General features: G+C 36.2%; 1 protein-coding gene across 1 annotated transcript in view; it reads left to right on the forward strand.

The window, feature by feature from the left end:
- Positions 1–12,809, forward strand: part of LOC107567289 (piezo-type mechanosensitive ion channel component 2) — a 156,073-nt gene that overhangs the window by 23,086 nt on the left and 120,178 nt on the right. Inside the window, 4 exon segments of the mRNA XM_071582345.1 lie at positions 3,872–3,998; positions 8,681–8,838; positions 10,282–10,545; positions 11,934–12,042. Coding sequence (XP_071438446.1) covers positions 3,872–3,998; positions 8,681–8,838; positions 10,282–10,545; positions 11,934–12,042 — 658 coding nt within the window.

A 12,809-nucleotide genomic window follows, 5' to 3' on the forward strand; every position in this document is an offset into this window, starting at 1 on the left:
AAAAAAAAATGGCTCATCTCACCCCAGTCTACCCTAAATTGCCTCAATACCTTGTCACCATACAAAGTTCTGTCATGAAACTCTAGAATAGTGGTTCTTAATCTTGGTCCTGGTGACACCCTGCTCTGCACATTTTGCATGTCTCCCTTATTCAACACACCTAATTCAGCTCATCAGCTCATGAGGAGTAGGGCTGGGCAAAAAAAATAGATTTTCCGATTAATCGTTTTTTTTTAAATGACGTCGATTCGATATCGATTCTCAAAAGCTGCGAATCGATCTTTTCCAGTATCTATTTCAGCACACATTTAAAACAAGATCTGATTAACGTGAATCTTATCATTAGTCTTCTCCACTAGATGTCACCCTTATTTACATTGCGCGATGTTACAACAGAAATCCTGTCATTCATTCAGCACTTATCATGGCCATACGCGTAATTCGCAATGCTCAGGTGAAATGCTATAGTAATACTATAAATCTGCGGAAGCATTTGATATCACGCATAAGGCGCCATGATTTCCGCAATGAATGAATGGCGGATGGTGCGGCGCACTTTTTTGTTTACTACACACTAAAACGCGGATGACGCTCGCAGTATTTTCAGCTTCTGCCATCTCACTATATGAACACGAGTGTCATCTCCAACTGCTCTGAGAGTCACTTCATTAGCATTTACCGTTTCATTTGAGAAATCTACCGTCATATCACACACAGCAGCTGGAAGTTCTTCACGGAAACCCGTCAAAATAAAAGTTTAGTTTAACGTTCTACTGTCAGAATATATTACTATTTAGCAGTCTGAAGGCTCAATGCTACTACTGCTAATAAATATTAATAAATCTTTATTTTTAAAGGAATAATCACATCTGTTTTCTTTTTAATTTTAACAGTAAACCTCTGTTGTGCAGCACTTTGTTTGCCAAAAAATAAAAGGGTTTAATTTTCATTTGATTAGGATAAATTAAATTAATGTTTTATGCCTTCATCTTATTACCAGAAAAATTAAGAACATTTTATAGGGCCCTATTATTGTTTAAAAAAGGACCCTATACAAAAAATAGAATTGGTTTAAAATACAGGCATGTGGTTCTTAATTTCTTTTTATTAATTCACCATTTGTAAACTGATGTTTACTGTTAATTACTATTAAAACTATATTCACTGAATGTAATCAAAAGAATCGAGAATCGAATCGAATCGAGAGCTTGCGAATCGAAATCGAATCGGGACATCTGAATCGATACCCAGCCCTAATTAGGAGTGAGCTCTAAGAACTAAACTGAATGTGTCAGATAAGGGAAGCATACAAAATGTACAGAGCGGGGGGTCCCCAGGACAAGGATTAAGAACCACTATTCTAGATGATGCAGGCTGATAGGTCCTTCACTCAATCTGCTAGTAATAACTTCATTATCTACACAGAACAGCTGATTGGATTCTGTTGCATCAGCAACCAATGAGCTTGCTGCTCAACATTCAAATACTTGGCCAGTGTTTACTGTAGCAGTTTCACGCTTGTATACACTATCAACCAGGGTTCGCCATATTTAGCTGTGTAACCTCCAATGACGTGTTCATTTATTTCCAAGGGTGATTTCTTTCATAAACCATGCTAAATGTGCGGCTGATTTCATACTCCTTTCTGAGTCATATTCTTGTCATTCATTTATCGCTCCTAACGGCTTTTCACTTATTCAAGTAAAAGGATAAAGGGTTGTGTCAATGACAATTATCAAATTACTTTAGATTTTGATACTTGCTCATGTGGTTGCTTGGTTTTCTTATCTCTGTCAGCCTGCAACTTGATATCTGTTTGTTAAATTGACACATAGTGCACATTTCTAACTAGAGTTAAGCCATTTGGCATGGTAGCCCAGGCACAGACAGCTATATAGATCAGTAGAGCTAAGCCAATCAGTGAGGTAGACCAGGTACACATATATAATAAAACTTGATTATCATGGCCCTTTGGAGCAGCAGCAGCAGCAGTACATATGTCTTGGCAATAGGTCTGCTTGTTTTGGGGGGTGTTTGTCCCATCCCATCCTGTTTATGTTCATCCCATGTGTGTGAATATATGCATGTTTACCGATGCAGCAGCATGTTTATTTATACATGAATACACTGGCTTGTATTGTTCATTTATTTTTGTCTCCTGCTTTGTTAGCAGCAGCAGCATATCTGTGGATGTACTGGCAGTAGCAAGTATCTGTACTTGCTGTACAGCAGCAGTAGTAGCATAGCAGATCTATTATGCTAAGACCAAATACATTAACATTGCCATGCCGAACTCGCTTAAGAGTTTTTGAACTCCTTGGTCATTGTTCAGTCCACATGATATTTGAGACCCTAATAATAAAGAATATTCAAATCATTGTTTTTATACAAATATAAGACAATTAAATTTTTGACTGTGGCCCACAATGACTAATTAAAATATGAATACACGCGTCTTGTGAGCATAATGCCAAAACTTCACAGAAGTTGATCTGGAGTACTGTGAGTGACCAAAAGTTTGATCGTATGAGCTGGGGTCGAAACTCCCCCTCACTGACACTGAAATCAATCTCTAGGACAAAACAACCGAAATCATCTTCTCCTCCTGTGATTTCAACCAAAGGGTGATAACCCTCTTACCCAGAAAATCAATTTCAATCTAAGGGGAAGTGGGGGATCTTCCATATTATTTCACTATGATGATACTTATCTTATTATAAATATGCTTATCAATTTTTAAAAGTGGCTTGATGAGTACACATTTTCTCAAGTGTATCTGACTGTGTCCAACAGTACTACAAATCCTTTTCATTTTTCTTGGTGTGTAGATGTATTTCCAACTGAAACAAACAAACAAAAAAGTCAGGATGAAGAGCTTTTAGAGCTCATTAAATATGTCATCATTACATTTAATGCAATTAATCCATTTACCCAATTTACATGAAGTGCCAATTTACTAAACAAGGCAAATTAGCATAAAAGCACAATTCCAAAAAAGCGCTGATGGGAGTGGAAAGTTATGCGGGTGATCAAATGACAGTGTGCAAATTAAAAAACTCAGAGGCAATATCTAATTTCCACAATGACCAATGCAATCTACCAAGAGCAGCGCAAATTTGCATAAGGTTATGTTCGGATAATGTCTTCTTCTTCCATTCCAAATAACTTTATAAGAGTGTGAAAAAAATCTCTACCTTCTACATGCTCTGTTCTCTGCTGTGCCTCCTCATGGCAGCAAAAATTTCAGCCATGTCATGTGCAAAGTGGGTTAAGAAATGTTTTTTTTTGGGACAATAAATAATGCTGCAAATACCAGTAAATTGACTATACAGCAAATCTTATTAAAGCATGTTGCATGATTCATTCAAATACTCTCCTGCCATAAATTTTTATTCCAAAAGGGAAACTCCTACAAATGAATGTGCAATAAGATCCAAGTGTTTAATAAGTGTCCAAGCCTTTTCAATGCAATTTTTTCACTTTGTGTCTTTAATAAATCCTGACAGTAGTTGTTTAACCCCAAAGGAGGTTTACGCTGGTGCAAACTATTAGTAAATCTGGAACTATGACTGCTTTATGTTCTTTATATTAAAAAAGGGCCCATGTGTTGACATGTCCATGTTTTATAAATCTAAGAAAGTTAGCATGTTAACTTTGACAGCCCTAGCTTTATTGTTAAATTGTTAACATAAAATGACCAAACTATTAAACATATAATTAGAGCAGTTACCAGCAGTGCTATATGAATTATAAATTCATTAGTGATGAAGAATTATGAAGTAATGATTAGAGGGCAGAAAAGTATAGCTTTTCTCAAAGATATTGTTACTGTTTTGTAAAAATTTGCATTCTGTGTTGTTGCCATTTTTAGGCCATGATGTTGGTGTGGAAGAGGACATGGCAAGACCACGAAGGTTCTGGGGTGAATTCCCTGATTCTGGAGGATGACTACCCAAATTGCTTTGCATTTTCTTCATACACACAGAATATCTCTTATTGTACATCAAAAAGTAATTGAATGTAGAACGTCTACATTATTCTTGTCTACATTATGTACTCAATGCCATATACACACAAAACAACAGTTTCATGAAGCTAGTTGAACAAACTCAAGAATTTTTGACTACGTTGAGAGTTGTCAAAACAAAACAAAGAACTCAGTTTAGACTGAGTTCAGCGAGCTCACGACGCTCACTATAAAATCCTCTCTCAACTCAAGATATGATTCAGAGTTTATGATTCACTGTGAAGCATGTGCACCCAAAATATGACATCTGCAGTGATCAGCCAATCACAGAAAACATAGCTAGCATAAGTTTGATTCACTTCTAGTTAATTAAAGAGTCAGTGCAACTCACTTCTCTGCTTTTCATGAAGATATCATACATTTAAGTCCATTCACAAAGCAGGAAGAAACTGCTGTTGCTGCAAAAGTTTAGGCGTCTAAAAGAAAAATATCTGACTATATCAATGCAAGTGAATTATTAATTTATAAGCTTTGTTATTTTAAAAGTGTATATATTCTAAAGTTTTTATTTACATTTATATAAATTTACATGAAAAGTTTAATATTAATTGTCACAAATAACTGCTTATGTGTAATGCAGTAACAATATAATATAAATATATAATGCATGTAAATCAGGACTTAAGGGAGTACAAGAACAAAGACAGCTTTGACTAATGGCTACAGAATATCTCTTATTGTACATCAAAAAGTAATTGAATGTAGAACGTCTACATTATTCTTGTCTACATTATGTACTCAATGCCATATACACACAAAACAACAGTTTCATGAAGCTAGTTGAACAAACTCAAGAATTTTTGACTACGTTGAGAGTTGTCAAAACAAAAAGAACTCAGTTTAGACTGAGTTCAGCGAGCTCACAACGCTCACTATAAAATCCTCTCTCAACTCAAGATATGATTCAGAGTTTATGATTCACTGTGAAGCATGTGCACCCAAAATATGACATCTGCAGTGATCAGCCAATCACAGAAAACATAGCTAGCATAAGTTTGATTCACTTCTAGTTAATTAAAGAGTCAGTGCAACTCACTTCTCTGCTTTTCATGAAGATATCATACATTTAAGTCCATTCACAAAGCAGGAAGAAACTGCTGTTGCTGCAAAAGTTTAGGCGTCTAAAAGAAAAATATCTGACTATATCAATGCAAGTGAATCAACTGAATTTATTTAATTATTAATTTATAAGCTTTGTTATTTTAAAAGTGTATATATTCTAAAGTTTTTATTTACATTTATATAAATTTACATGAAAAGTTTAATATTAATTGTCACAAATAACTGCTTATGTGTAATGCAGTAACAATATAATATAAATATATAATGCATGTAAATCAGGACTTAAGGGAGTACAAGAACAAAGACAGCTTTGACTAATGGCTACTTGCTAAAACCAATGCTTAGAGGAGCTGGGAAGGAGGTGGGTCACTGGCGAGTGCTAAATGAACTCATTTTAATTCAGCTAGTTCCTGAGGAAAAAAATTCTCATTTTCATTTAGTTTAACCCAGTGGTTCCCACATAAGTAAATAATTGAACACCAAATATTTTACATATTATCTCAAGAAGTCACTCAGTACCTGTTTACCTCGGGGTCTGTTATCAGATGTAGCGGTTGGACCATTATATGGCGTGATTGAAGAATCAGAAATGAGTATTGCATGGAGCCAAGTGAAAACATAAAAGAATGATGCATGGTTCTGCACTAAGCATGGAAAAGTTTGTGAAAGGATTGCCAGTGCCAAGTAAGAGCAAAGCAGATGATGACTACTTAAAATGTCACAACTAAAACAAAGATGTATCAAATATTATGAGGCATATCTTACCCTCAGATTTACAGGTACAGCAGTGGGTAATAAAAAGAAACCACAGTGTGCCTCAAAATATTAACTTCTGACCGTATGAAGCTTAACAAGATGCCATTTAGAGACGTCACATCCCGAACACAAAGACAAGCCAGTAGTAGAGACTTGGATCTATATGCAGCAGTATTTATTAATGAATACAAGGGTAAACCATACAAGGAATAAACTAAAAGAGGAACGTGACAACTCTTGTATTCAATTAATAATTTTTATTGAGAAATTGCATGTAGGCTATTAAACATTTTTCTTTTGAAATCAAAATGCGGTGTGCATAAACAAAAATCACCCTATGATCTGGATATTGAAAACATTTTCAAAATTAAAACAAATATGATTAAAATTTTTATACACTTTTATAAGTGCTTAAAAATAAAGTACACACACTATAAGTGTCAAGTATAGTCCAAAGATGAAGATCAAATAGCTAAAAATAGAAAGCCATATGCGAGACAGCGTGTAAACACGAACAATACCAGACAACTAAAGAGTGAACAAACAGCAACTTAAATACTGGGCAAATAAGGGAAATAATGAACAACACTTGTGCAGATTAAATAAATAACCATGGCAACTGATAAGTAGTGGGAAAACAGAGCAAAGGGAACACATCAAAAACAAACCAAAAGTCCATAATGAAAATAATAACAGATTGTCTAAAAGTCCGTAACATAACGCCCCCCCCCATAACGGGGGAGAGGGAGGGAGGGAGGGAGGGAGGGTGTGGGCTTTGGAGGAAGTCGAGGAGTAGGCGAAGAGCTGCCGAAAAGGAACAGGTGAAGGGCTGGCAAAAACAGGCAGGAAGACAGGCAGAGACTCCACAGAGGATCAGATGTGGTAACATCCATGGGGGTGATGATAGGAAGAGTGGCCAGATGGTACGAGCTGGGACAGTGATGGTAAGAGATGGTAAGAGATGGGACGACCGAAGGAGACAGAGCCGATGTCAGGGGATCCCAGGGTGACGACAGAGAGCCGATGGAACTGAACGACACTACTGGCACTGGAGACCTAGGCGGAACTGCGGCGACAAGTATCTGAGGTGGAACAAGACCACCCGATGACTGAGGCGGAGCCGGTGTGACCGAGGACCAAGGCGGACTGGGGGGGTGTAGTAGGAGGAGCCCGCTGAAGCCATAGGGGTGGAGAGACAGAATGCAGCAGAAGGCTTGTAGGTCACAGACAGGGTAACGACTCTGTCTCTGGTTGAGCCGAGGGTGGTAGGAACCAAGGCGGAGCCGACAGGTCAAGGTGGAGAGAAGGGATTAGAGGCTGGAGGCGGAGCCAAAGGATCCTCTTGCTCAGGCGAGGCTGGTGACTGCATGACCTGAGGCTTCACATCGCTGCAAGGCACGATTTTGCAAGCAAAGTCATGCCTGATAGTGTCTTTATGGGGTGCAAATTGTATGTAGTTTAGGGGCTTGAAAATGTTTTTCTCTACAAAAGGGGGATCTGGCAGAAAAAGTTTGGGAACCACTTCTTTAACCTGATGTACTGAAATAATTAAAGTTTTAAAATTAAAAATAAAATAAAACTTGAACAAAATTTTTTATAAAAACACGAAATGTAAAAATATAAACTTATTCACACTATCAATAAAAACTGTAACAATGTCTAATTGACACTAAAATAACACTGGACTGAAGTGAATCTGAGGTTAATTTAAGCATATTTTCTGATACAAAAGTGACTAGCTGGAAGATGGATCAGCTGAGAGTCAGCTGATATCTGAACTTTCTGAAATACTGCTAAGCTACATATAGTTTTGTCATCGCAACAGTTACAACTGTAAACCCCTAAACTATACACCAAGGGTGTCAAACTTAGGCCATGTCCACATGTACATGGGAGTTTTTCCTTCTTTCGTTTAAAAAAAAAAATCTCCGTCCACATGAAAATGCAAAAGCATGCTATGAAGCACTGTCAAGAGCATGCCAAGCCAACAGGTGGCGATATAATCTCAACCGTAAAGCCATGTTGGCCAATCAGAAGCCTGAAAAAGTTTCCAGTAGGCAGCGATAACAGTGCATGCTCTGATGTCACAAGCCAAAAACTCCGGCTTCGATAACACCAGAGTTTTTGAAAATCTTCACGCTTGCAGGAGTTTTCAAAAATGTTCGGTTTCAGTGACCTGGTGCTGCGTTTGCGTGTGGACGAACGGCCAAACTGTATAGAAAAAGCTGCGGTTTTGAAAATACCTGCGTTCGTGTGGACAGGGCCTTAGCTCCAGCAGGGCCACACATACATTTCAAAGTAATCCTGAAGGCTTTAATTAGCTGGTTCAGGTGTGTTTCATTAGAGTTCGAGAGCTGCATGTTGTAATTATCATAATTTGGAGATAACAATGCATGACATTCTACTTGGAGCTTTCCAAATCCTCAGACTCGGAATTATGCATTTCTATGGCACCATCAAAGCCTAAGCAGCACCTAAATGAGTGTGTGGTGGTTAGGTGGTACCTTTGACACAGTGTCAAAGTCGTAGCTCTCAGAACATTCCCCCGCTTACAGGTTTTAATTACGATTTCTATGAGCATGTGAATACTTTGGTGCTTATAGTGTTGCCATAGAAACACATAATTCCAAGTCCGAGGATGTGGGCAGCTCCGAATAGAATGTCACATGTTGTCATCTCGAAATTTTGGTAATTACGACATGGTGAGATTGTGGCTGTGGTCCCCCAGGAGCTGACTTTGACATCCCTGATTTACTGTTCATATTTGTTTATTAAGTTTATTTTGTTCACATGTAAGAATCTCTCTGTGTTCTTGTGTGTTAATCGTATGCACAGAATATACTGTGAAGAAGGAAGACTGTGGCGGAGAGAATGAAATACTGAATGACGCAGATTCTCTATCTTCTACTGATGTGTCAGGACCTACTGCTTTAAACCAGCTTGGACAGTTCATAATGAAACAGAGCTATTTAATTGCTCTCATCATCACAATGGTAATATAATGTTTGTGGCCCTAATGTATGTTGCTTTGTGACTGAAGTATAGATGTTTAAAAAGGAATACAGTTCAAAAGTTCTATATTTAAAAAGGAATACAGGGGGGAAAACTGTTCATATACTTATCCACCCTTTCTTAAAATAAGAGAAAAAAAGATTTGGAGCGAATATGCAACTTTTATTATCAGATAAACATTTATATTCAGCATCTTTCTCATTGTGTTTAGACATCCTCGTTTGCCTGTGCTAGGTGTTCCCTGCTCGCTCCCTTTATACCCAACCTTATACTCATTGCTTTATGTTATAATAGTGCTTTTTATTTAATTTTAAAAATATATACGGTGGGTACGGAAAGTATTCAGACCCCCTTAAAATTTTCACTCTTTGTTATATTGCAATCATTTAAGTACATTTTTTTCCTCATTAATGTACACACAGCACCCCATATTGACAGAAAAACACAAAATTGTTGACATTTTTGCAGATTTATTAAAAAAGAAAAACTGAAATATCACATGGTCCTAAGTATTCAGACCCTTTGCTGTGACACTCATATATTTAACGCAGGTGCTGTCCATTTCTTCTGATCATCCTTGAGATGGTTCTACACCTTCATTTGAGTCCAGCTGTGTTTGAATATACTGATTGGACTTGATTACTTATTCGAGTATGTTGCATAACCTGATTTCTGGAATATCCCTGGTCTCATCTTGATCCAGCAGTTCTTTGCTACCACCTTATCTTTATGTATGCCATCATTGACAAAAGTCTCACAAAATTTCTACCTGGCACACTTTGCATTAAGGCAGGCGCCAGTTGATCTGCACAGGCCTGCATGAAGTCACCCAAGTGACTGTTTTTAGACAGTTTCCCCCAAAACTCCTCTCATCCTACATTGGTTTGGACAAACAGATCCTGCACCTAACTTACTCCATTGGTTGAGCAACTGTTGTATTGCTTAAAGAAATAAAGCAGGTCTTTACATTATTTAGGAAGTCGAGGCTTACTGTGAATGACTTATGTTTAGTTGTCTTTGCATGAAAGAAGGTATTTTATAAAATAATTTAAATCATTATAATAAAAAAAAAATCTTCATAATGTCCCATTACTGCACATTGTATTTAACAGCTCATGTTTTCTGAATATCTGGTAACATTTATTATTATTTATTATTTTATGTTTTATACTTTACTTTTTTTTTTTTTTTTACTTTAAATGACTTCTGGTCATATGTGAATGAAAATTGTTCAACAAGTATTTCAGTACTTCTGAAATTGGTTTTCCAACTGGTATTAATTTGTTTAGACATTTCTGTGTCTGCGTGCATATGAATCGTAACATCTTTTAGGCTTACTCTTATGACACTTTTTAATGCACTATCCATATTATATCCTTACATTCATGCCGCTAATATGCTTGTTTTTCTTTGCATGCATGCAGGTATGGAGCATCAGCTATAACTCATGGCTTACGTTAGTGTTACTGGTGTGGTCATGTGCAATCTGGATGTTGAAGGATCGGCGGCGGTTCGCCATGCTAAGCGCTCCATTCCTTGCTGTCTATGGGACATTGCTGCTAGTGGTTACATTTATTAGTCAACTCCATCTTAAGCATATTGACATTTTCCCTACTTTACCAAAGCATGTCTTGATTGACTTTGATGTCTATGGTTATCCAGTGCCCTGTGTGCACCTTGCTGCAAAGGTATGTAAAACTAAATCTTGGGATAAAGCTTAACAAAGAGTTCTTAGTGTAGAGCTGCACGATTAGCTATGTCTATTACCCTTTGATTTGTATGATTATGATTGAAAATGATTACATACTTGTCCAGAGAGAGCAGTTGTCATGAGTGAAATAGCCTCACAAATATTAATTTTAGCTACACATTCAAATTACAAACAATTACAAACATTCTAATAATCACAGAAGTACAAACTGAAGTTTTCAATGCCCCATGAAATCCATCCGGATTGCTTTAGAAAATAAATCATTATTATAGGTTTATCAAAGTGTATTTGGGTAAAGTAAATTATTTAGAAGCTATTTATTTTTGCACACTCTCATAAATAACATGACATCAAAACATCAAAAAATTACATATTGGAGCTTTACATGTCAAATAAGTTTAATGCTTGAATGCTGTAAAAACTAAAAACTAGTTTGTTCCTCTTATAATGTTAGAAAAAGAAAGGGATTAACTCATTATAAAGAAGATAGTCACCAGGAACAGTAAAAGGCTTGAGTAATTAATAGTTAGTGTCTAACCGAATGAAAATTCATTGTGAACTTTTAAAAAGATACATTACAATTGCAAAACAATCAAAAACACGAGTAGAGGTCTGTGCAGCTGGCAAACTAATGAGCTGACTTCTCTCTGATATGGCAGTGAACATTGTTAATTAAATTAAGCGTGGACTGTATAGTATCTTAACTGTGATAGGATGATTGAAAGGCTGATTTATGGTTACAAAAACACATAACTATGTGACAAAGCAGTCAGTTTTGAAAATGAAATGTCATGGTAGCATGTTCCAAAACGTGCAGAGTCTTAAATGTGAATTTATCCACAATTGTGCAGTTTTTTCAAACTGTTCCTGTAGTATCCCCAGCACTAAACTTATTTAACCCAGGTTAATTAACAGTATTCTAAAGCAAAAAGCATGATAAATCCTAGTAATTAATTAAGTAATTGAAAGCTTTTGAGGTTTTTGTAAGGTTTTGGATAATAATTCCTTCTGATGCATTTGATAATTGAGTCATTACTAGTGGGTTACCATGATCTTCACTTTAGAATTAAGTATACATTATGCATTAATTGCATTAAATGTTTGAAAAAATAGTAGTTACTGATTAGCTAAAAGTGAATGACCTCATTCAGCTAAGTGCTATTACTTACTAATTTGTTAATCAGAGTTTTCTGTTATAGTTAAAAGTAGTTCCTAGAATGTTAATATTGTGTTACACATTTGTTCTTGTGTAGTTATTTGTTAATGATGGAACAGCATTCTAAAGTGTTATTGAATAACTTTAATAATAAGTGTTACCTATAACTTTCCCATGTTTTTTTTTACAATCTAATTAATTCTTTGCAGGTTTCTTACACATTTAGTTTCTGGATTTTACTTAGACAACAGCTAAAAGAAAAAAATGAAGAGGAGCTGCAGACAGCAGATAATTTAATGGAAGTCAACGTGCAATCATGTATGTATATCCTTTTGATTGAGAAATAGTTTATACCAATCTGTGCATGATATAGAAAAATAAAATTTTTTTAGGGGGGTGGCAGTTTATGTTTACTTACTGAACACTTATTGCTTCTTAAAAAAATAACACAAAAGGACATTTTTTAATCATAAGTAGCAATATAGCAATATGAAGAAAAAGGTTTTTAAAAAAATCAAGGACAAAACTAAGTGCAACGTGTCATCATCTTAAGAGCATTGTTTCCCAACCCTGCTCCTGAAGCACCCACAATACCTCTGGGTGCTTCTCAAATGGAAACGGAAGGCTTCATCCTTCCTAGACCAGTCCTTCTGTGGCATCATCACTAGGGCTTTTCATGCAGTGCTTAACCCAGGGTTATCGTCGTTTTAAAATCGTTTAAAGGTACATGTCACACTTGTAATTTATAAGCGAGTTTATGAACGTAAATAGGTTGTGTGCTGTGCTCGTTTAATCAATGACACTGAAATATGCAGATAAGAATGCTAACCCGGGGTTTAGGAATTAACTGTTAACCCATGGTAAATTATGAGCAGTGTAAGACGTGCAGAAACATAACCCTAGATTCTATTTACCCGGGGTTTAGAATAATCCAGGGTTAACTATTTCAAGTGTGAAAAGCCCTAATAAATGCTAGAACGAGATGGTCTATTAAGTCTGTGTTAAGGCTTTCTACCCCTGTGTTCACAGCTTGAAAATATTATTAATATATATATATATATATATATATATATATATAAGAGAAT

The sequence above is a fragment of the Sinocyclocheilus grahami genome, unplaced genomic scaffold, assembly GCF_001515645.1.
Source record: "Sinocyclocheilus grahami isolate Dianchi unplaced genomic scaffold, SAMN03320097.WGS_v1.1 scaffold1142.1, whole genome shotgun sequence".
Lineage (NCBI taxonomy): Eukaryota > Metazoa > Chordata > Actinopteri > Cypriniformes > Cyprinidae > Sinocyclocheilus > Sinocyclocheilus grahami.